General features: G+C 38.1%; 1 protein-coding gene across 4 annotated transcripts in view; it reads right to left on the bottom strand.

Annotated features, from left to right (window-relative positions):
* LOC106877265 (adenylate kinase 8) overlaps nt 1-26629 on the bottom strand; it is a 29640-nt gene that overhangs the window by 2599 nt on the left and 412 nt on the right. The window contains exons 2-10 of one of the 4 annotated variants that reach the window (XM_014926129.3): nt 26219-26348; nt 21874-21958; nt 14953-15116; nt 12192-12342; nt 11337-11408; nt 9302-9502; nt 6020-6151; nt 5535-5624; nt 2995-3136 (exon numbers count right to left, since the gene is read on the bottom strand). In XM_014926129.3, coding sequence (XP_014781615.1) covers nt 2995-3136; nt 5535-5624; nt 6020-6151; nt 9302-9502; nt 11337-11408; nt 12192-12342; nt 14953-15116; nt 21874-21958; nt 26219-26302 — 1121 coding nt within the window. In that variant the 5' untranslated portion in view covers nt 26303-26348. Of the gene's footprint in view, nt 1-2994; nt 3137-5534; nt 5625-6019; nt 6152-9301; nt 9503-11336; nt 11409-12191; nt 12343-14952; nt 15117-16895; nt 17154-21873; nt 21959-26218; nt 26367-26629 lie in introns of those variants that run through there. The other 3 variants (XM_089340644.1, XM_089340646.1, XM_089340645.1) reach the window with 3 other exon arrangements.

Raw genomic sequence — 26629 nt, 5'->3', positions numbered from 1 at the left:
CATTTCATGTGTCGCCCGCACATGAGCCAGTCCAGGGGCACCGGCATCGATCTCGCTCGAAACATTTCATGTATATATATATTATTTAAAGCAGTTTGATTCAGCTCCATGTGATTTAAATTTTCATGGGCCACTAACAGAAGTCTGCCTCTTTCAGGCTTTACATTAACTAAATTGGTAATATAAAGCCTGAAATAGATGGGCTTCTGTTAGAGGCCCACAAAACTTTAAGTCATATGGAGCTAAATCAATCCATGTAACTCCCACTAAATGTGTTGGGTACTATTTTCTTTCATTTGTACACTCACTCGTATATATATATATATAGATATAGAAACTACAGTAGGGTGAAACTCCAGTAGCGAGAAACCCCAGAGGTAGGTAGAAACTCCTTAAGATGTACCCGGTGTAAGTTATGGAGACATAAGAGGTGCAGCAATATCAAAGGAAGGTTAACTGGGAAGATGTTTTTGTGTGTGGCAGATGCACAGGGGCAATAAACACCAAAGATTACAGAAAACAGATTCCATCACATGCCAGAAGGAAAACTAGAAGTAGTTGATAGCTTCCATTACCGAGATGATCAAGTCAGTAGCAGGGATGGATGCTCATCAGGCAATATGCTGTGCTTGAGAAGACCTGTTGAGTCAAGTGAAATCATAGTCATGGCCAATGCCAGTGCCGCCTGACTGGCACCCATGCTGCTAGCATGTTAAAAGCACCATTTGAGCATGGTCAATGCCAGTGCTGCCTGACTGACCACTGTGCCAGTGGCACATAAAAAGTTCAGGGAGCTCCTATCTCTGCTGGTAACAAAGGGTCTCTCACTCAGAGTGAAAGGTAGACTGTATGATGCATGTGTGCAAACAGCCATACTACACAGCAGTGAAACATGGGCTGTGACTACTGAAGACATTCATAGGCTTGAAAGAAATGAAGCTAGTATGCTTCACTGGATCTGTAATGTCAGTGTGCATACACGACAGAGTGTAAGCACCCTGAGAGAAAAGTTGGACATAAGAAGAGAGACAACTGCACTGGTATGGTCATGTGTTGTGTATGGATGAGGACAGCTGTGTGAAGAAGTGTCATACCCTAACAGTGGAAGGAACCTGGAAGAGGTAGATCCAGGAAGACATGGGATGAGGTGGTGAAGCACAACCTTCAGATGTTGGGCCTCACAGAGGCAATGACAAGCGACCGAGACCTTTGGAGATACGTTTTGCTTGAGAAGACCTGATAAGACAAGTGAAATTGTAGCCGTGGCTGATGCCAGTATTGCATAATTTGCCTGTTTAAAAGTATCCTTCAATCATCGGGCAACATGCTGTGCTTGAGAAGACCTGTTGAGTCAAGTGAAATCATAGTTGTGGACAATGCCAGTGCTGCCTGACTGGCCACTGTACCAGTGGCACATAAAAAGCACCCACTTCACTCTTGGTGTGGTTGGCGTTAGAAAGGGCATCCAGCTGTAGAAATCTTGCCATATCAGATTGAAGCCTGGTGCAGCCTCCTGGCTTGCCAGTCCTCAGTCAAACCATCCAACCCATGCCAGCATGGAAAGTGGACATTAAATGATGATGATATTTATATATAATCCAGGGATCCAGGTGTAGGAAGTTTGTAAGTGTCAAGCAATAGGCAGCTAATATAGAGAACAAAAGTGTACAGTATATGATAAAATAAAATAAAATAATTTATTGGCATCGTAAGTTGCACACTTTCTCCCATATTGAAGTAACAAAGAATTTCAATAAGCTGATAATTTTAATACAAACTGATAGTTTTAATACAACTTTAGACCTAGGAAAATTATTTGGTTTGCTCCTCCTTTTTCACTTAATGTATAAACTAAGATAGGTAAAAGATTCCTGTCTCTCCTAAACAAACATTTTCCAGAAAATTACAAGCACAGGAAAATATTTAACAGGCAATCTGTGAAATATAGCTGCTGCCCCAATATGGAGAGTATCATTACACAAGACCAACACCAAAAACCCACTCCCAGTTTTAACTCTCAAGACCCAGGAATTTATCCACTTGCAAGGATGTATGATTAAAACTGTCATATATGAAGCAGAAGTGACTGAAATGCTAGATAATAACACAACCGATAAGAACTACATTGGACTAAGTGAAGGATAATTCAAGAATTGATATGCTAATCATATATCTTCCTTCTGACGCAGGGACAAAAGCAAAGCTACTAAGTTGGCTACCACGTATGGAGTTTGAAATCAAATGCAACACCACATAAATAGTAAAAAAAAATCCACACCATCTGTTAACAGATCAAGAAAATGTAAGCTATGTGTAGCTGAAGGAGCTCAGATCTAAGATCTCTAACTCACTGCTGAACTCTAGATTCAAAATTTTCAGCAGTTGTAAGCATATACCTAAGTACTTGTTGAAGAATTGGGAAGTACCATAAACTCTTAGCCACTATTTTTCAGCCTTATAATTTACAGTCTAAGGGAAATAACTCTCTATCCCCCTTTTCCTCCTTTCTGATTACTTATTTTGTTTTCTGATATTTCACCCTTCCACTTGTTATATATGCTTCCTTCTCACCTTTTCTTGCTTTTTCTCTCATCCCATTTTTAGTTTGTTATGCCATGTGGGCAGTGTCTGATGATTGTGCTGGGACCCCAAATGTTTTATAAAACAATGTTTGGCATGTTCTCAGCACATGAAACTAACAGTAGCACATAAAAACACATTCTGTTTATTAAATAATATTTAGCTCTCACAAGATGGAGTACTCTTTTTTTTGTTGATTTTACCATCATGGAACAGCACACACACACACACACACACACACACACACACACACACACACACACACACACACACACACACACACACACACATATATATATAAAGAATGGAACTGACCCAATAACTGAGGTAAATCTAAATAAATGCTGATTTAATAAACTCAGAAAATACTATAATCAGATACAAAACTGTTTAAAAGAGGGACAGAAACAATACCTTGTTGGAAATAATCCAGCGTCATCCAAATCTTGAGCTTGGTATACGTTCCTAGGAAATCCATGTAATACCCAGCCACATGTCATACAGTCAAGTTGAGTCAAACGTTCTTTGACAATAGTGATTACAATTCCATCTGGCACTGAAGATGAGAAACAACAATATTTTATTGACACACATTTGTAAGAAGGGAGTCTAGCTGATGAAGAGACCACAGTAAAATGTTAGCTGCTTATTGAGTTCCAAGGGATATAAAATTATGATCTAACCAAAAGAGATTTACAGAGTTAGGTTGTGAGTTCAAATTTTACCTTAGTAGATTTATGACTTTCATTCTTCTGAGGTTGATAAAATAAGGATGATTGAGAGACTGGGAAAGGTGTCAATGTAAACAATTATATTCTTGACAAAAAATGACCCAGTATGACCAAAATCCAGGGACTGGAACCAATGATAATTCTAATTTTGGCACAAAGTAGTTTTGAGGGGAGTGGTCAAGTCAATTATGTTAATCCACAATTTGATTGGTACTTATGATTTTAACAACCGCAAAAGGATGAAAGGTAAAGTTGACCTCAGCAGAGCTTAGAAGTGCCTGAAGAAATGCCACTAGACATTTCTAGTGCTGTAACAATTCTGTTGTCTTAATAATAACAATAATCCTTTCTACTATAGTCACAAGACCTGAAATTTTGGTGGAGGGGAATATCACCAACGCCAGTTCTCAACATTAACTTATTTCATCAACTCTGAAAGGATGAAAGCCAAAGTTGCCCTCAGTAGAATTTGAACTCAGAACGGGAAGACAAATGAAATGTTAGTAGGAGTGGCTGTGTGGTAAGTAGCTTGCTTACCAACCACATGGTTCTGGGTTCGGTCCCACTGCATGGCACCTTGGGCAAGTGTCTTCTACTATAGCCTCGGGCCGACCAAAGCCTTGTGAGTGGATTTGGTAGACGGAAACTGAAAGAAGCCCGTCGTATATATGTATATATATATATATATATATATATATATATATACACACACACATATATATATATATATATGTATGTATGTATGTATGTGTGTATGTGTTTGTGTGTCTGTCCCTCCAACATCGCTTGACAACCGATGCTGGTGTGTTTGCGTCCCCGTAACTTAGCGGTTCGGCAAAAGAGACTGATACAATAAGTACTAGGCTTACAAAGAATAAGTCCTGGGGTCGATTTGCTTGACTAAAGGCAGTGCTCCACCATGGCCACAGTCAAATGACTGAAACAAGTAAAAGAGTAAAGCATTTAGCCTAGTGTGCTAATGATTATGTCAGCTCACTACCTTAAGCATCAACATCATCCTCATTTAACGTCTGTTGTCCATGCTGGCATGGGTTGGACAGTTTGACCAGGGCTGGTAAGCTGAGGGGCTGCACCAGACTCCAGTCTGATTTGGCGTGGCTTTTATGGATCAATGCCCTTCCTAATGCCAACCACTCCAAGAGTGAAATGGGTGCTTTTAAGTGCCACCAATATGGGTGCCAGTTACGTGACACCAGCAATAATAATAATGATGATGATGATGATGATGATGATCCTTTTGTGGGAAGGAGAACAGTCGATCACATCCACCCCAGTACTTGACTGGTAATTGATTTATCAACCCCGAAAGGATGAAAGGCACAAGGCCATCAAGTTAGTGGGAAAGGATAAATCGATTACATCAACCCCCAGTGCTCATCTGGTACTTAATTTATCAACCCTGAAAGGAAGAAAGACAAAGCCAGCTTGGTGGAATTTGAACTCACAATGTGGAGACAGAAGAACTGCTGCTAAGCATTTTGCCCACCATGCTAACAATTTTGCCAGTTCGCCACCTAATTTCATTAAATATTAATTACTGATGTCAGTTATATGCAAAGTTTTCATATCAAATATGAAGAAATATAGGCTTCTCTGAGGAAGTCTAATAAGACCAAAACATGTTCAGATTTATCTCCTTTACTGAAATGGTTAAAATATTAGTTATTACTAGCAGTATAGCCCGGCTTTGCCCAGGATTAAGTTGGGATTATTAAGCTAATCAAGTTCTTTATTTCAAACCAAACTAAGTAACATTGACGTCAAATTTGGGCAGAATCAGTGTTGTGTTGCAACTGGAGCGCATGGGTTGGGAGGTTGATTGGCAAAGGTGATCAGGTTACACATGCCAGCCCTTTGAAAACACCACCACCATCATCTAACCCCTCTTTGCCCATGGGTTAGGAACCCTTTCAGCAAGGAAAATAGAATGACCAAAAGGGCTCCCGATTCTCTGTGTCAGAAGCGGTTCTGTTCAGATCACAACAAAGTCTTAAGTATATATATATATATATATATATATATGAGAACACGGATGTTACGTAAGTAAAACGTTAATGTTCGAAACTGCAGCAGTCCATAGATAATTCTTTATTCTGTATATTTCTCATTTTGTCCTGTTCTGGCGTTTTATTAGTTATTATGTTCATGTTGACTTTTCCACAGCATTTCAGTAATTCTAATTAGGAGGTTTTTGATACTTACAAGATAAACCCTGGTCCAAATATGATTTGGCAATTTGTCCCGTTGATGTCTCATTGGTTACAGCTTGTTTTATCAGTTGACTACATGAAACTACAAAATAAAAGGGTTTTATTTTCATTTCTGAAATAGCTCAGAGACAATTACAATTTTGTATGTGTACAGTCAATCTCTCTATCTATCTATCTCTCTCTCGCTCATACATACACACATTCTCTATTTTTGTCTCTATCATTCTCACACTTCTATATGTACAAGGGGGTGCTGAAAAGTTCCTGGCTTTCGGTAAAAGAAAATACAGGAGGATCAGTTAATTATAATTCCATTCAACATATTCCCCTCTCAGATTCACACACTTATTGCAGTAGTCCTTTAGTTTTTCTAAACCCTATAAAAGAACTCAGAAGGTTGAGCCTCCAACCAGGCCTTTCATGATGCCCTCAATAATACAAATGTGAAATTCTTAGTCCAGTTTCAGTATTTCTTACCATTGACCAACTGAAAACGTTTCGCCAACAAATGTGCCTGGGTTTTCTTACCACTGCCAAAAGCACCGAGAAGGATGACTCGTGGAGTATGTGGTGCCATAGATTGGGGTTTATGACTCAGGAAACAAAGTACTGAAAAAGAAAATTATTCGAAAAACTGAATAACTATAAAGACAACAACAATTTCTTTCTAATATAGACATGAGACAAATAGAAATAAGTACCAAGCATAATATAACTAACACCTGTTAAAGGCAATGCTCCAGCATGACCATAACCCAATAATTGAGACTAGTCAAAGATTAAAAGAAACATAGATAAATAGGTGTTCAATCAATGTTGTGATTGTTTTCCTGCTATATATATATTTATTTTTATTTATTCGCCCTTTTAAAGCCTAGGCAGGCTCATGGGCCCAGTTTCCCGGTTTCTATGGCGTATGTGTCCCCCCCCACCAGCTGGACGATTCTGCTAGCTATGAAACATATGTAGCCTGGATTTTACCTGCTCCATTCCCTAATTTTGGATTATTATTCACATACACAGCAACACCAGCTGCTAATCGTGAACTATAAAACAATTTTTTTCAGCTTATCGAACTTTGATATGGGAAAAATTTACAACCTCCCACATCAATAAACCACTATTGTTCCTCAAAGTTGTTTTTTACACCTATGGACTGCTCAAAGCTCACTAACTTCCCATACCTTGATCCATGGATCTTACCTTTACATATTACTATATTTTTATTTTATTTATGCGCCCTTTTTAAAGCCTATCCAGGCTCATGGGCCCGGTTTCCAGGTTTCTATGGCATATGCCCCCCCCCCCCAGCTGGATGGGATGCCAGTCCATTGCAGCTTTACTCAAGAAACAAGAAGAACGAGTGAGAGAAAGTTGGGGGCGAAAGAGTACAACAGGGGTCGCCCCCCACCCCTGCCGGAGCATTGTGGAGCTTTTAGGTGTTTTCGCTCAATAAACACACACAACACCCAGTCTGGGAAACATATTACTATATATATATATATATATATATATATATAATATATATATGCATATACATATATTTATATGTGGGGGGGGGAACAATGGCCCAGTAGTTAGGGCAGCGGACTCGCGGTCGGAGGATCGTGGTTTCGATTCCCAGACCAGGCGTTGTGTGTGTTTATTGAGCGAAAACACCTAAAAGCTCCACGAGGCTCTGGCAAGGGATGGTGGCGACCCCTGTTGTACTCTTTCGCCCCCAACTTTCTCTCACTCGTTCTTCCTGTTTCTTGAGTAAAGCTCCGATGGACTGGTGTCCCGTCCAGCTGGGGCAGGGAACACATACGCCATAGAAACCAGGAAACCGGGCCCATGAGCCTGGATAGGCTTTAAAAAGGGCGCATAAATAAAATAAAAATATAGTAATATGTAAAGGTAAGATCCATGGATCAAGGTATGGGAAGTTAGTGAGCTTTGAGCAGTCCATAGGTGTAAAAAAACAACTTTGAGGAACAATAGTGGTTTATTGATGTAGAAGGTTGTAAATTCTTCCCATATCAAAGTTCGATAAGCTGAAAAAAATTATTTTATAGTTCACAATGAGCAGCTGGTGTTGCTGTGTATGTGAATAATAATCTAAAATTAGGGAATGGAGCAGATAAAATTCAGGTTACATATGTTTCAGAGGTAGAACCTCAGAAGTAGTAATTATTCAAACGAGAGGTAATCTGCTAACTACTCATTGGGCCAAAGATACTTCAATCAAGTAAAGGTTATGTTATGTTGGCACTCTGTCACTTACGACGTCGAGGGTTCCAGTTGATCCGATCAACGGAACAGCCTGCTCGTGAAATTAACGTACAAGTGGCTGAGCACTCCACAGACACGTGTACCCTTAACGTAGTTCTCGGGGATATTCAGCGTGACACAGTGTGACAAGGCTGACCATTTGAATTACAGACACAACAGAAACAAGAAGAAAGAGTGAAAGAAAGTTTGTGGTGAAAGAGTACAGCAGGGTTCGCCACCATCCCCTGCCAGAGTCTCGTGGAGCTTTAGGTGTTTCCGCTCAATAAACACTCACAAAGCCCAGTCTGGGAATCGAAACCGCAATCCTATGACCGTGAGTCCGCTGCCCTAACCACTGGGCCATTGCACCTCTACCAAATGAAGGTTACATTGTTGTCAAAGGATACCGTGTTAATTCACATGAGATTTGATCAAATAGCCCAACAAGAAGCTAGCAGATTATCCCTTGTTTGGGTAATTATTACTTCTGAGGTTTTGCTAGCTATGAAATAGCTATCCTCGTTTGGGTAATTATTACTTCTGAGGTTTTGCTAGCTATGAAATAGCTATCCTCGTTTGGATAATTACTACTGTGTGTGTGTGTGTGTGTGTGTGTGTGTGTGTGTGTGTGTGTATGTGTGTGTATGTGTGTGTGTGTGTGTGTGTGTGTGTGTGTGTGTGTGTCTGTGTGTGTGTGTGTGTGTGTGTAGTTCAAATTTACAGAAAACAAAAGATGGAAACAGGTGAAGGAACAAGTAGGTGTATTGGTTTAATGCTCGGGAATAATGGAAAAGTCTTTGACGTTTCGAGCCTACACTCTTCAACAGAAAAGATTAAGGGATAAAAAAATGGAGAGAGAAAAAAAATGTGTAGGGATTAGTGGTTCAATGACTAGAAGAAAGAGGCTGAACAAAAGGTATGCAAGTGTGTATGCGTATGTGAGAACAGTGTGTGTAAGTGCGTATGTGTGAATGGGAGTGAGTGCGTGAATATATGTGTGAGCTAGCTGAAAATTATGTGGGCCTGTGTGTATGTGTCTATGTGTATAAGTAACCTAGTGCATACATTATGTGGAGTGCTGTGCATTTCATGTACTGGTGTGTATGTGTGTGTACATATGTGTGGGGTTATCATGTGTGTGCGCAAACGCATAGGCCCGTGTTTGTGTATGTGTACAAGTAACCTAGTGTATGCATTGTGTGGAGTGATGTACATATTGTGTGTGTGTGCATATGGAAATGTATATATATGTGAGTTTGTGTGTGTGTCGACGTTTGTATATGTGTGAGGCTGATGTGTGTGTGTGTATGTGCACATGTATACATGTGCAAACACTTGTGTTTAGCAGCTGACGTGTGCTTTTTCAGGTGGTATGTGCACGTGTGTATGTGTATGTGTGTGTGTCTATGACCCTATGGCATGCATGTGTACAGTGTACGTTTGTGTGCGAGAGTTGTCTGAGTTTATGTGTGTTGTATGTGTATATTAAAAGATTGACCGAACATTCACCTTTTGACAGAATATCTCCTTTAGGTTGGTCAGCATTTATAGTTTTGTAATTCTTTTTGAAGCGTTGGATAAGTCCTGGCAAGGCATATTCATATGCTAGGTATTTCTGGATTATTTCACTTTCAGTACATCCTGGAGCTTCCACCAAGTTGGCCTTAACATCAGCACTCAATGGCCAGTCAAATGTCATATGGTAAATATCTGAAATATTGAAAACACCAGTTTATAATCTCTGATGTAGGGAAAGCTGCCAAATCTTCCTCAAATCTTGTTGAACAATCTAGTTATTACTAGGATACAATAACAGTGACAGGATGGCCATGAATGGAATAACTTTGAGCCTAGGACTGACTTGGAGGGCTAAAAACAACAACCACATGTCACTGAAAGGCAACAAAGGCAACTTCAACCAGCTAAAAACTGCAACCAATTTTCCCTCAAATCACACCTACAGAGTTAACTAGAACAACAGTAGCAACATGTCTACATATTTCATTATCTCTTCCATCAATATATACTATTGATATATAATATTGGTTTCAAATTTTGGCACACTGCCAGCAACTTCAGAGGAGGGTGTTAGTCAATTACATTTACCCCAGTACTCAACAGGTACTTATTTTATCAACAGCAAAAGGATGAAAGGCAAAGTCAATCTCAGCAGAATTTGAACTCGGAACATAAAGACAGACAAAATACTGCTAAGCATTTTGCCTGGCATGCTAATGATTCTGTCAGTTCACCACCTTATATTGATATACAGGGATGCAGATAAATTGAGACCAATTTTAAGCAGTTCACTTAGTGGGTTTAACATTTCATTTTTTGACAAAACCGTGCTTCTTGAAAATCTAATCCTCCTCTTTATTTTTCAGGTAAATAGCGAACTGATTTGACAACAGAAAGTCATGGAACAACAGAATTGTTCCACTATTATTGTTTTGGTGTGCCAGACACACTGCTAATAAAATTGCTAAGTTGACAAAACTTCCAAAAGCAACAGTTCGTCGTGCATATAAATAATTTTAAAAAGTGGGAAAGACTGATAGAAAAGAACACAAGACTCGAAGTGATTCCAAGCGCAATCCAAAGTTACTCGCTGGCCTCAAATACTTGATTGAAGCCAACCCATCCACATCCATGACAACTCTTGCAAAGAAACGCAATGTGTCCCTTTCCACAGTGCTCAGAGCTTTGAACAGGAACCTTGACATGACTAGCTATGTTTGACAACGCCGTCACCTCCTAACAGCCAAAGCCAAAGCAATCAGAGCCAAGTGATGCTCAAAGCTTCTGTCATTCATCAAGCATCAAGGTGCAGAAAAAACTCACACGTTTGTGGACAAGAAGTTCACTGTGGATGCTGAGGTGAATCGCAGATATTCTCAAGTGACTGCATACAACCCCTCTGTGTTTGAGACTAAGAATCCTGCCTCTGTGGTGGTATTTGGAGCCATGGCAAGTGATGGAAGTGTCATGGAACCACACTTCATTGAGTCTGGCTTGAAGATCGGCACAAAGGAGTATCTGGACATCCTGAAGAACTCTCTGTTACCTTGGATGGAGCAGAAGTTTGTGCTTGGCAATGTGGTACTTATCCAGGATTCTGCATAATGCCATGGGTCAAAAGCAACACAGGCCTTCCTTGGTGAGAAGGTGCCATTTTCCATGAGGGCCAACATCTGGCCCAGTAATAGCCCAGATCTCAACCTTCTCGATTGCTTTTTATGGGGTGTACTTCAAGCAAGGACCAATGCTTCACCACACTAGAGTGTCGACAATATAAAGACCTGCATCATACATGTGACACACAAATCAAAAAGGTGGAGGTTGCAACAGCTGCAAAAAAAATTTCATTCTCGAATGGAGGCAATAATCGCCCATATTGAGTGATAAATGTTTTTGTTGTAATAAATGTTATATTAAAATTACATCTTTCTACTGCCATTATTTTAGCATTTATGACCAGTTTAATGCATCGTAGAAATTGTCTCAATCTATCTGCAAGATAATATTGATTAAATTTAAATCTTACCTCCATTCCTTCGATCAATCCTTTTACCAACAGCTCTCTCCACAAGAATACTCTCCAGAGCCACCAAGAAAACTGAAGAACACAGAAATATTCAGAAACTTATTGAATCTAATAGCAATAAGTAAATAGTAATTCTCTTGTTATAGAAGATATAATTACTAGAGTTATTAATTTTATTTCATTAACACTCACCAATAATGTCAAACCAAAGGAATATTGACAAAATATTAATAACAATCTTTCAAATTTTGGCACAATTTTAGGGTCAGAGGACAAGTTGGTTATATCAACCCCAGTACTTGATTGATCCTTTATTTTACCAACCCAGAGAGGATGAGGGGCCAAGTTGACCTCAGCAGTATTTGAAATCAATATTTGCTGTGTGTATGTATCTATGTATGAACTTTTCTTTGGATTTATGTATCTACTGTCTCTCTCTCTCACTTTCTCTCTTTCACTTCGTTTGTGTCCCTCTTCTCTCCTGCTTTTGATTTAACAATGTGTATACGTATCTATATATCTATATATCTACTTCTCTTGCAATGTGATAAACATTTAAAAACACAAAACGAATGCCGTCAGCATTCACTGTCTCTTTCACTCTCTCTCTCTCTCTCTCTCTCTCTTACATCCTCTCTGAAACATTTAAAAACACAAAACGAACACTGTCACCACTCACCGTCTCTTTCACTCTCTCACTTTCACTCTCTCTTACTTCCTCTCTGTCCTCCTCTCTCTCACTTTGCCACTTCTTTGAAGTAAGTGTGATGCACACAACAGGTACATACAAAAATAAAAAGTTAGCGTATTAATATTATTGATAATAATAATAATAATAAAGATCAAGAAACTTACTACAGTGAGTTGGATGAACGCCTTGTTGCTGCATTTTGGCAATAGCTTCTCGGGTGGAAAATACTCCCTCAAAGACCCAGCCATTTGCTTTACACTTGCCTCTTTCTGTTTCTTCCCACAACATACGCAGCCATAAATCTGCAGGAATAGGCTGGAAACATAAGAATAAAGAAAAAATAAAACATTTTTCTATTTCTGTTGAACTTACATAAAACTTGGTAGAACCAAATTGGCTGGGTTGATACAGCAACACCACATCATCCCCACCCAGGTACAGCAGTGATGGTTTGCCCCTGTAACATCTTCTGGCTATTTTCCAACAATCCCTACTGGTTATTGGGTAGCCTTTAGCTACTGCCACACAATTATAAGCATGTGTGTGTGTGTGTGTGAGTGTGTGTGTTTGTGTATGTGTGTGTGTGTGCGTGTATGCATTGTATGTGTATGTGTGTGTATTGTCTGCTGTTCAGTCCCAAATCTATGTGGCACCTTGAGCAAGTGCTTCTACTATAGCCCTGGGCTGACCAAAACCTTATCAGTGGATTTGGTAGACAGAAACTGAAACAAATCCAGCATGTATGTGTGTGTGTGTGTGTGTGTGTGTGTGTGTGTGTGTGTGCATGTATGCACTGTATGTGTGTATGTTTGTGTGTGTGTTCTTTTATTGTTTTATTTGTTTTAGTCATTGGACCGTGACCAAACTAGGGCCCTGCCTTAAAGGGCCTAAAGTTGATCAAATCAACCTTTGTACTTATCTTAGAATTTGGTACTTATTCTATGGGAGCCTTCTCCAAACTGCTTAGCTGACAGAGATGTAAACAAACTAACACCAACTGTCAGGTGGTGAGAGACGACCACAAAGACACATACATACATACATATGTACATATGTGCATGTATAACACATACAGAGTCAAAAGCAAGTGTTTTTAAACACACAAAATCAATAAACATTGATTGGACTCCCATCCACATTGTCATTAGCAACAGATATTGAAACCATATTGATGTATGTTTATCACAAGTGAAGGCACGTGGCTTAGTGGTTAGGGCATTCGGCTCATGATCGTAAAGTCATGAGTTCAATTCCTGGAGATGTGTTGTGTCCTTGAGCAAGACACTTTATCTCACATTGCTCCAGTTCACTCAGCTAGCAAAAATGAGTAGTACCTATATTTCAAAGGGCCAGCCTTGTCACACTCTGTGTCATGATAAGTCTCCCTGAGAACTACATTAAGGGTACACGTGTCTGTGGAGTGCTCAGCCACTTACATGTTAATTTCACGAGCCAGCTGTTCTGTTGATCATATTAGCTGGGACCCTCATTGTTGTAACCGATGTTGTAACCAATGTTACATTGTAACTCCAATGACTAAAACAATTAAAAGGTGTGTGTGTGTGTATGTATGTATGTATGTGTGTGTACCAGTGTGAATTTCTTATATTTTTCCCATAAAGTAACTCAATAGCTGACCTCAACTAATACAATATTTTCTGAGTTTTGGAGACGGCAGTAGACTTACTTTGCTACCTGGTTTCATATTACCATACTGCCACAACTACCACCATCACCACCACCACCACTCTGTTACAAGGATTTCACACCAAATCCCCAATCTAAAAGCAATATGTTAAAGTGCTGCCATCTACTTCACTAACCCACAAGTTGTGGTTTCTTATTCCTTCTCCACCCACAGTCTCAGAAGGGCTATGACACTGGTTCCCAATCAAGGTCCACATAAGATTTTGTAGCTAAAATTTATGTAGAATAAATTGGTTAAACGTCTACAATAACACAAAATATCTTAACAATTTTTTATACAATTCCAAATAATATCTAATTATAAAAATATGAGGACGTTTTTTTTAAACATCGAATGGCTATGAGGGCCCTCATGGGTAAAATAGGAATGAAAAGGGCTCATAGGTAAAAAAGGGTCAGAAACACTGGGTTATGGTTATGTCCCCTTCTGCCCAAAGATATAAAATACAAAACGAAACCCTTACAGTGACTTCACTGAGTTCCCAGAGTAAAGGACAAATTACCTTGTGGTACAATTAAACCTTGAGAGAGGCATTATGCCGTAATTTATAAACAGTATTTAGTTTTTCTTGCTTTTTTTTTTTTTTGTTAAATCATTTCATTGCACTCTTGCAATCTCTTCAGTAACTTGTCTCTCCACTTCCATTTATTTTATTTTGATGTGTGATTTAGCATTGTTTTGAAATTGTCTGGTATGAGCATGTGAGTGCGTGCACGCTCGTATGTGTGCATGCATGTATGTGTTTGTGCTTATATGTAAGTATGTGCGTCCATATGTGTGTTTGTTAAATTTCATTCATATCAGATAAGATAGAGACTTTGGACTTGGTTTTGGTTTCCTTTCTGTTATTACCTTGTGGTATTTGATCCAGGTCTCTGTACTCTGAATTCAAATCCCACTGAGATTGACTTTGCTTTATCGCCCTTATTTTGGCAGGAGGTGGGTTTCAAAAGAGTAATAGCTCTATGGTGGTAATTGTTCCCGTTCTTTCTGTTCTGAGTTCAAATCCTACCACACCCTACTTGGGTGGGTGGGCGCAGGATAGACTTAATCCATCCCCCAGTTTAACATTGCACTCAGTCCTTGGGTGCCATTAGTGGTGGTCATTCCAGGAAGTCCGTGGTTTCAGGATAACTTTAATCTGCACGAAAGGATCACTTTCTGACATAGCAGATAAAAAAAAATGAATTAATTAAATACGATTTATTTGAACTTACATTATTTGCAGCCTGATGTTCACGCGCCTCATTTAATAAATTTGATGAAGTCTTAATCAATAATCTATCCTCACACAGATAGACCAAATCTAGTTTTTCACAGATCATTTTTGCTAAGGTAGTCTTTCCTGAGGCTGGGGGACCAAATATGATGACCTTGATAACTGAAATGACAAAACAGACAGATTAACCCTTTTGTTACCATATTTCTGTTGAAATACACTGCCCTTCATCATCATTGTTTAATGTCCACCTGCCATGCTGGTATGGATTGGAAGGTTTGACGGGAGCCAACCAGGTAGAAGACTACTTCAGGCTACTGTATCTGTTGTGGCAGGGTTTCTATGGCGGGATGTCTTTCCTAACACCAACCATCCCGCAGAGTGGACTGGGTGCTTTTTATGTAGCACAAGCACAGGTGAGATCAGTTTTGGCATGGTTTTTAACTAATTTTGAAAATGATGCAAGATTTAGTAAAATTACTTTATCATTATTATCATGGGATGCTAAAAAGTTCTTGGCTTTAAGGGTATCACAAAAAGCCTGGTTAGAGGCCCAACATTCTAAGTTCTTTTATAGGGCTTAGAAAAATTGAAGAACCACTGCAGTAAGTGTGTGAATCTGAGAGGGGAATATGTTGGATGAAATCATAATTAAATGATCCTCCTGTATTTTCTTTTACTCAAAGCCAGGAACTTTTCAGCACCACTCTGTGTGTGTGTGTGTGTGTGTGTGTGTGTGTATAGGAGAATTTACGAAAAAAACCAACAGATGAAGACAGGTGGTGTAAACAACAAATGGATGTATTAGTTTAACGCTCAGGAATAGACAATGTCTTTAATGTTTCGAGCCTACGCTCTTCAACTGAAAGGAACACAGAAAGAAACAAGGAGAAAAAAAAATTATATATATATATATATATATATATATATATATATATATATATATATATACGAGGGAGTGTTGAAAATTTCTTGGCTTTAAGGTATTGCAAAAGGCTTAGTTGGAGGCCCAACATTCTGAGTTCTTTTACAGGGCTTAGAAAAACTGCAGGACCGCTGCAATAAGTAAGTGAATCTGAGAGGGGAATATATTGAATAAAATCATAATTAACTGATCCTCCTGTATTTTCTTTTACTCAAAGCCAGGAACTTTTCAGCATCCTTTTGTATATGTGTGTGTGCATATATATATATATATTATGGAGATGTATTGGCATAGCAAGTGACCTGATCTGAGATCATGTGCTGGAACGAAAACAATTGCAGCGTGGAAGGTGTTTATAAGCCATTTAAGAAACACAAAAAAAAAACGTTAGATTCACTTCAACATTTAAATTTAATTTGCCAAAATAAATTCCATGTTGCATCTGTCAGATGCAGCATGGAATTTTGTCAGTGAACAGGTCGCAGTCTCAAAGCGACGAATATATTTTGGCAAATTAAATTTAAATGTTCAAGTGAATCTAACGGTTTTTATGTGTTTCCTAAATGGCTTATAAACACCTTCCACGCTGCATTTGTTTTTGTATATATATACATAATTATATACAAAGTTAATTGCAGAATAAAACCGTTAGGTCATCGACTCAAAAAGCCGTAGCCCACCAATGACCACATATAAGAAGTACAACATAGACCACAAAGCCAAATTAGTAAATGGAAGTTAAAATTTTTATACATAAGAATAAAAATCGATTAAAAATACAATAGAATAATATAAATAAATAAACTGCGATTAAAAAGTTGATTAAAAATATTAAGAGACCGGTACAAATACAGTAGAATAAAAAAAAAAATATATATATATATATATATATATATATATAGAAAAAATATAGAGAAAAAAAATAATACATAGGGATACTTAGCACAACAGTTCATTCGCTGAGGCCAATTGCCAACAAAAGAAGTTCAAGATAAATAGTACGAAAGTTCAACTACCTCCCTCATGACAGCAAATTTCGTAGGTAAAATCCAATTTCATAAACAGGAATACTGAAGCACACGGGACAAAACAACAACAGAACATCCAATGTGTGGCAAAGTAAAATCCATATTTCACCATTCCGCAGGTAACATCAGTAAAGTCAAACCATAAACATCATTTACAGTGGATTACAAGTATAGGTGGAATACAAACACAGAACACCTATGGCCATTTTGGGGGTATATCACCATATTTAGGGCACAATAGAGCACAAATTGGTGATAACCCCTTCTTCAGAGTAAAAAAAGACACACAGACATCAACGAAGTCACCAGTCAAAAGAATTGTAATTATGAGAGCAAGCTTAAATAAATAATAAAATGGACTAGACCAAAAAAAAAAGAAAAAAATCTAATTTTTTGTATAACCTTTAGAATAGTCAGGCAGGTTTGGTAACTAAAACTATTAGGTTTCAAATCCAACATAAGCCATGATGAAAAATAAATAAAAAATAAATACTACCATTGTATCTATATTTTTATTATTATTTTTATATCAATATTTTTGTCTTTTTATTTTAATTTTTATTTCTATCATTACCATTACTACCATTATTACCACTACTAATACTATTATTTTTGTTCTTATTTCTATTTTTACATAGTTTTAGGAAGGTGGAGGAAAATTTATGATTGCAAAAAGGGATTACCTTGATAAACTTATTCAAGGTTTTCGGCCCAAAAGACCTAAGAATGGAAAGGGATTCCCTAATGCATAATAAGCACTTGCTAATATTAACCCTAAATTGGGGGGTTCTAGATAAGATTGACCATTCAAGATAGTACTTCTTATTCCTCCTCTTGAGGTCATGCAGGTAAGAGGCGAGTGTTGTGGAATTATAATATTTCTCATTAGAAAAAGAACTCATGTGCGCCCTATACCTGGCTTTAAAATTCACTGAACTTCCAATATAAAACTTATTTTGTTTGTCCTCGTCTCTAACTACGCATTTATATACTACGTTTGTGGACAAACAAAGTCCGCCGAGAGGACATAAAGAAGGGTCCCTACAATTACATAATTTTATAGGGCCACCCTTAAAGTCATTTCCAACATCATTAACCACCCTCAGAAGTTTATTCTTATCAACCATTCCCAGATTTAGGCATAATCCGAGGGAATGAAGAGCCCGTTCCACCATCGTCGTGTGGTTTACAGTTGGTTTTATTAGAAACAGGGTTTCCCTGAGACGGACATTCGCATAGCTTTAACTTATTTATTTTATTTCTATTTAAAGAGGCAATAATGGATGCTAAATTTGGCATTCCAGAGTAGGAGCACTTAATTGTAGACCTGTTACAAATACTGTAGTATTTGTGGTCCCTAGGAAAATTATTTTCTAAGATCCTAAAAAACATTTTTGATAAGTTTCTTACCCTGAGGGAAAATGGGGGGGGGGGGGCGAACCAGATTACTTCTCTTATTCTGGGTCGCGAAACTTTTGTTTTAAATATTCCCATATTAGGATTTTCCCATATCGTAGGCTTATTTAAAGTGTCCATATTTTTATTTATATTTTTGTATTTATTCCTATTTTTATTTATATTTCCATTGTTCCTAGTCCCGTTTCTAAAAGATTGTTTACTACACTAACTACTAAAAAAATTTTTACCTCCACACCGATCGAACGCAATATAGTCGGGTGATAAACCTGCCAACTTATTTTTAAATCTTGTGTTATGTATATATGAAATTCTAGTTTTGAAGCTGCTTGCCTCCAGAGCGTTATTATAAACTGGCACGTGTTGGTTAAAAATTTCTTCGTTCAATGAAAGATTTGATATTCTAATCGAAATGCCCGTAACAATACTATCTATTGTAGACCTAGGATGATTTGATGAGATGTTCAAATATGACATAGATTTATTAGGTTTACGGAAAGGGCAAAACAGACCCGTATCCAGGTACAATGTTACATCCAGGAAATTTATTTTTCTGGAGTTAATATCAAATATATTTCTTGGCTTTAAGGATATTACAAAAGGCCTAATTGGAGGCCCAACCTTCTGAGTTCTTTTACAGGGCTTAGAAAAACTGCAAGACCACTGCAATAAGTGTGTAAATCTGAGAAGGGAATATGTTGAATAAAATCATAATTGACTGATCCTCCTGTATTTTCTATTGCCCAAAAGCCAAGAACTTTTCAGCACCCCCTCATAACTTGGTGCTTAGAACTTAAATTTTCATAGAATTTTGATAGAAGATATTAATTTAAATCACTTGAAAACAGGAAGCATATATCATGGAACTAGGGGTGGTCACGGGTGGGTTGGTATCAAAAGAGCTAAGAGTCAAAAGAAGAGAATAAGAAATGGTTGCATCTACAAGATGCACTGTGATTTATAGGAAGTACTCTGACTACAAACATTTCTGGTCGAAATATGAATAAGATAAACCTATGTACATTTCTATTTAGACACATATGTGAACATTCAAATATTGAAGCACCTTTGCTGCGGTAACTGCCTTGGAAGAGAAAATCGTCTTATAGATGTGTGCAAAACAGACCAAACTGAGCTTTACAAATGCCAGCAATTTTTTTTTTTTTGTTCTTTACATTGATGATGATGGAGAGTATTGTAGTTCGCTTGAAGCATTGTGTATTGTTTGCAAAGAATAAAACGTTTAGAATGGTACAACAATGCACTATAATACAAAAAATGGAATATACACCTGTTGTAATTTGGTTATCTATAGTCTGATGATATTTTGGAATTACAATTCCTTCTTCAGATCTTCTTAGCTGGAGTCTCTGTTGATAGCAGGTATATAGTCCATTTTTTCTTCTATAGTGCATTGTTGTACCATTCTAAACTTTTTATTGATGATGTTAGTTTTTAGTGGGTTAAAAATGATGAATTCCGTGTAACTAATACAATGACTAATCTATCTATCTGTGGCTAGGTTCCAACCCTGGCCACAGCAATAAAGTCCACCTGCTACACTTCTCAGTCCATCATCACAGTCTCGAGGTCATGGATGCATTCCAGCCCAGTGTCTGCGATCAAGTTGCTGATGTAAGTATGACGACGATTTCCTCTTCTTACATCACCATGAAGTAGGTTCCACATGACTAATTTGGATGCTTCCAGTTCAGGGTGGTTGCGTGGGCAGTTTGGAAGCAGACATCAAGATCAGGAAGGCACAAGTATGGACAGCCTGTCACAGACTAAAGAAGGCCTGGAACTTCAAATCACCAAGGCAAATCAAAATCAAGCTGTTCATTGCAGCTATTGAATCAGTTATATGGCAGTGAAACATGGACACCAACAAAGAAATTATCAAACAGACTAGATAGCTGCTACACAAAGATGCAACAAAAATGGCCATAAATGCACACCAGGCAAAATGCTTAGGGTATTTTGTCCATCTTTATGTTCTGAGTTCAACTTTGCCTTTCATCCTTTTGGAGTTGATAAAATAAGTACCAGTTCAACACTGGGGTCGGTGTAATCAACTTACCCCCACCACGAAATTGCTGGCCTCATGCCAAAATTTTATGCCAATATCTATTACTCCCAACTACACTAGTGCTTAGGTATTGGTAGATCATGAGTTCAATTCCCAGATCAGGCAGGATATTGTGTTCTTGAGCAAAACACTTCAGCTCACATTGCTCTGCTGATGAGAAAATAGTAGAATTGTTGGTAGATCAGCAGAAATGCTTGACAGTAATGTCTTCCAGCTCTCTACAATCTGAGTTTAAATCCCACCTGTCAGGAGAAGCCAATGGGAAACACCCCAAGTTTAATCATGTCAGCCAACGCTTCAGTAATGTACTTAATAGTGGAAGGGCAGGGTACAGGCCTGACCAGGGCGAGTAAAGAATGCTGGAGAAGGTCCACATGCACAGGACCTGTCCAAGAGCAGACCACCACTTGATTAGACATATATATACACATACACATATATGCATAAATTGTTTTCAGCCCAGGCCAACTGTGTGGCACCTTAGTCAAATGACTTCTACTGTAATCCCAAGTAGGCAAAACCACTTACAAAGATTTTGTAAGTGGTTTTGGTAGATGGAAACTGAGAGAAACCCATTGTGTGTGTGTGTGTGTGTTGTTGTGGCTTTGCGTAACAGTTGTAAATGAGTACCACCATCATGCAAGCATTATCCTTCATTTCCAGTCATCCAAGAAAATATGTCTATGTCCACCACGGGGAAGTATCACTTTACTTGGAAGCAGGTGAGGGATGGTGACAGGAAAAGCATCCTGGTGTATAAAATCCACCCAAACAAATTCCATTCAACCCATCTCAGCATGGAAAAGTAGACGTTAAATAATAATGAGAGCATATATTAGTTCTTGAGTGAAGAAATGGGGAATAAAAGTGAATATAGTTCATGACTTTCTTTATTTTATTTCAATTTCCTTCATTACATTACAGGCGAAATGGCATCAGGAACGGAGTATTGAGCTCTCTGCCTGAGGATTGTGGATTCAAATCTATTGCAACTGTTTTGTTGTCTCTGAAGAAGACACTTTATTCTACCTAAAATTTGTTATTGTTGCTGATTATCTCAGCTTCCCCTGATGAAGTGGACTTGTGATAAAGTGAGTTCCAGTCCTCACTATTCTATTATTTTGTGAATTTGGGACTGCATTGTCTAAGGTAACCTTCTTCATTTGAAATGATAGGCTGTAATTTAGGGATGATTTGGCTGCTATCTCAGACAGATTGACTCTGTCGTTGTGGGAGAAGTAAGCAGTGATGAATTAGCATCCTGTCTAGGGGAATATTTGTCTCTTATCTTTTGAATACTTGAGAAAACACAATCCAGCAATGAAATAGCTTTGGGATCAGTCAACCTGTTGAAAATAGCAGCCAGATTTCCTTTGAGTGAGCTATGTGCGACTCCTTTTATATGATGATGGCAATGATGATGATGGTGAAGGACAGAAGAAAATAAAAATTTAGTCCCACCTTCTTTCAACCGGAGAAGCAAGATGTCTATAAGAAATTCTATAGGATCCTCTGGTTTTTTCAACAATAATTGTTCGATTAGAAACTGCAAAACAAAAATTATTGAAATTGAAAATAAAATTAATAATTAGTGATTTCAAACTTTGGCACAAGGCCAGCAATTTCGAGGGAGGGAGGGAAGGAGTAAGTCAATTACATCGACCCCAGTATTCAACTGGTACTTATTTTATGAACCCTGAAATGATGAAAGACAAAGTTGACCTCAGTGGAATTTGAACTCAGAATGTAAAGATGAACAAAAGGTCATTAAGTACTTTGCCCGGCATGCTAATAATTCTACTAGCTCACCACCCTAAATTAATTGATAATTATTAATTTCAAATTTTGGGTCAAGGCCAGCAATTTCAAGTTGATTACATCGACCCCAGTGTTTAATAAGTACTTATTTTATCAACCCCCAAATAATTTAAGACAAAGTCAACCTCAGCATAATTTGAACTCAGAACCATCCAGCCAGCATGGAATATGGATGCTAAATGATGATGATATATAGTTTCCTCAGATTCTTATGATGGAGAATATGAGTTTTAAAACTCTTTTACTCGTTTCAGTCATTTGACTGTGGCCATGCTGGAGCACCGCCTTTAGTCAAGCAAATCGACCCCAGGACTTATTCTTTGGAAGCCTAGTACTTATTCTATCGGTCTGTTTTGCTGGACTGCTAAGTTACGGGGACGTAAACACACCAGCATCGGTTGTCAAGCGATGTTGGGGGGACAAACACAGACACACAAATACATGATGATACATACATATATACTATGGGCTTCTTTCAGTTTCCGCCTACCAAATCCGCTCACAAGGCTTTGGTCGGCCCGAGGCTATAGTAGAAGACACTTGCCCAAGGTGCCACGCAGTGGGACTGAACCCAGAACCATGTGGTTGGTAAGCAAGCTACTTACCACACAGCCACTCCTGCGCCTAAAAACGTTATTTTTAAAAACCTCATTAGTTTTTGCATATTTTGCTTTAGATATCACCTTTACTTATCACAGAATGAAAAGGATGAGTTTAAAAGCTTCATAAGGTTTAATGGAGGGGGAGGAAAGATTTTGAAAATTTAAAATTTTGAATTTTCTTTTCTTTTTATTGTTTTGCAGAATCATAATTTCTGTATTTCAAAATGTGGAATAATTAAAAGAAAAATCTTAAAATAGTAAAGAGACACAAAACAGATGCAAGGGATTTTTAAAATTATTTTTTTATTTTTTCTCAGCTCGTATTCTCCATTACTGAAATGGTAGGAATCCAAAGGATTTATATATCATCTTCATCATTTAACATCTATTTTTCATGCTGGCATCGGTAAGATGGTTTGACAAGAACTGACAAGTCAGAAGACTGCATCTAGCTCTGCTGTCTGCTTTGGCGTGATTTCTACAACTGGATGCCCTTCCTAATACCAATCGATTTACAGAGTGTACTGGGTGCTTATGTGGCACCAGCAGCAGTAAATCACCAAGCAACTTGCAGGACAAGACCCCTGAACTATGACAGGAGCATAGTACTGAGGGACAGAAGGGTGTCCTGCATTAGAAAAGAGACATAGCTTCCTGAGAGAGAGAGAGAGAGAGAGAGATGAAGAAATATGGTAAAGATGTGACAGTCTTGGAAAAAAATCTTCAAATTTGTTTAAATCTCCCTACCCCTGTCACCTTGTTTTGTTTTGTTTTTCCACCTTCAGCCATTCTGCAAAATGTCTTTCTATTTTCTATAAGACACAAGAGAAATGTCTAACATTGACTGAAAGTTATTTGTTTAAATATCTTGTCATTAAATAAAAAGATTTCCACAATAAAATAAGTTTGTTGCCCAGACATTTCTAACCACTAAAACTATCCTTAGACAAGTTTCTTTGTCCTTATAATGACTTCTCTCTCTTGTGGAAATGATAATGTTAATATAAATTGTTAAGGCGGCAATGGATGTCTAAATTAGAGACAAACACCTTCCTGAGTTGAAATCTCAACAAAGCAGATTTTGCTTTTCAATATTTTGGTGTCGACCTCCTACTATAGACATGTGGTCTAAGCCAACTTTGCCTTTCATCTTTTCAGAGTCAATAAAATGAGTACCAGTTGATCACTAGGGTTGATGTGTTTGACTTAACCCCTATCCCCAAATTGCTGGCCTTGTGCCAAAATTTGAAACCATTATTATTATTAATCATAATTTGGTATTTTGCCTATCACTGTTCTGCGTTCAAATTCTGCCAAGGTTGACTTTACCTTTCATCCTTTCGGAGTTGATAAATTAAGTACCAGTGAAACACTGGGGTCAATGTAATCGACTACTCCCTTTCCCATAAATATGAGGCCATGTGCTTCCTGTAGAAAGGACTATTAATCATAATTGTACCGAACATAATGCTTAGCAGAATTTCTTCTGGCTGCAAGCTGGCAGAAACGTTAGCACGCCGAGCGAAATGCTTAGCCGTATTTCGTCTGCTGCTACGTTCTGAGTTCAAATTCCACCGAGGTCGACTTTGCCTTTCATCCTTTCAGGGCCGATTAAATAAGTACCAGTTACGCACTGGGGTCGATATAATCGACTTAATCCATTTGTCTGTCCTTGTTTGTCCCCTTTGTGTGTAGCCCCTTGTAGGCAGTAAAGAAATAAGAATTTCTTCTGGCTTAACATTCTCAGCTCAAATTCCACTGCCAAAGTCAACCTTGCCTTTCATCCTTTCGGGGTCGATAAAATAAGTACCATTTGAGTACTGGGGGTAATATAATCAACTAGCACTCTTCCCCAAATGTCAGGCCTTGTGCCTGTAGAGTAGAAAGGACTATTATTATTATTATTATTAATGTTCTGAGTTCAAATTCAGCCGTGGTTGACTTTGCCTTTCCTTCACCCTTTCAGAGTTGATAGAATAAGTACCAGTCGGGGTTGATATAATCAACTTATCCCCTGCACCAGAATTTCAGGACTTGTTCCTACAGTAGAAAGGATTATTATTAGGTTGAGGGAAAAGTTTGTACACAGTGTTAAAATAATGCTTCTTTTATATATTTTTGTGGTGTGTGTTCATTCAGTTCATTATTTTAACACGGCACACAAAGTTTTTCCTCAACCTAGTATTAATGGAAGGGCAGTAAATTGGCAGAATCGTTAGAACTTTGGATAAAATGCCAAGCAGTAATTCTTCTAGTTCTTTATATTCTGAGTTCAAATACTGTTGAGGTCAACTTTCCTTTTATCCATCTGGGGGTTGATAAAATAAGTACACTAATTGACTAACCCCTCCACTCAAAATTACTGGTCTTGTACCAAAAAATTTTAAAGAATTATTATTATTCATTTCTTATATTCTGAGTTCAAATCCTGCCAAGCAGCCTAACTTTCAGGATCTATAAAGTGAAGTAGCAGACAAGTACAGAAGCCCCTCCTAAAATTATTGGCCTCATGCTTAAATTTGAAAAATTATATTTATCACGGAAGGGCAGTGTGACGACCTGACACTATTTTAAAGGAAGGAAACTTGTCAAAAAAGTTGCTTCTCATTTTATCTACCTTGACCTGGGGACTAAAAGAGTAATAACTGCAATCAATTATTTACTTTCATCATACAACTAGAACCCAAGATTAACTCTTAAATAAACACCAAAGTGTTGGCAGCCATTAAATCTTTTTTGTTTCCTTCCAACATGATTTCTTGAACTTGCAGAGAATTTTCACATCAAAGTCGATGGCCATATCCATCACATAACTTTTTCTCGTGATTGTTTACACTCAAGCCCGACCTATAACCAGAAGTATTCCAGCTGCGATAGACCTACAATCAGAAACGTTCCAGTCACGACCATCTTGTTTTTCTTTTTGTTGTATTTTTAGACATTTTCCAATGTTGTTCGTTTTTTTAAGACAGCAAAGTGTGATAAGAGAGAGATATGGTCGCTCCTGAAAATGTAGAAGACATTAACTTAGCTTCAAGTGAGTAGGGTCAATCACTGAGGGGAGCATCAACGTGCTCGCTCAACCCGCTGCTAGAAATAGAAGCCAAATCTCCCTCAATGGCAGTACCATCTTATACAAAAGAACGCAGTGAATATTGTGTAAAGTACTCACTATACTTGAAAAAAAAAGCCAGGATGGTCACCGCTGGAAGGCCCTGTCTCACAGGTCTGAGAGATAAAAGCGATTGGGAGTTAAACGTGTCTGCTACAAAATAAACAAAGCGAGCGAGACGAGCTCTATGTATTCCCTCAAACCACACTAATGAGTGTGGCTATTATTATCTATGAAAGTATTTATCAATGTCTGACAACTCTACTCCACTAACCTTCATCAACTCAAACAGTTGGTGTTCCTCGGCGTAATTCGTAAACTCTGGAGGTAGCGACATCGGTCTCATAGTGGCGTCCATCTTGTTTAGTTTCACCCAACTTGTTGTTATGGAGACCGAATAAACACTGCGAAGGAAAGATAACTCAAAACATTTTTACATAATCGGGCACTCAATTCGTTAAATGCAGGTTTTTGTTTTACTTCAAGCCCTCTTTATAGACAAATAGATCGCCACAATTTAAGATATATTCATTTTAAACCGTTCAGCTTTCTTTCCCCGCCGACACACACACAAAAATTAGTTTGGGCACGAGTTTTTCTTTCTTCCTAAAACGCTAGTGTAAAGCTTAAGATATTTAGTTGAGAATTAATCCATTTATTTGACAGCAAAGAGGTAAGTATAGCA

Source organism: Octopus bimaculoides, chromosome 23, assembly GCF_046866305.1.
Source record: "Octopus bimaculoides isolate indiv1 chromosome 23, ASM4686630v1, whole genome shotgun sequence".
Classification (NCBI taxonomy): domain Eukaryota; kingdom Metazoa; phylum Mollusca; class Cephalopoda; order Octopoda; family Octopodidae; genus Octopus; species Octopus bimaculoides.
The sequence above is the reverse complement of the archived record's forward strand: the minus strand, read 5'-3'. Positions and strand labels throughout refer to the sequence as shown.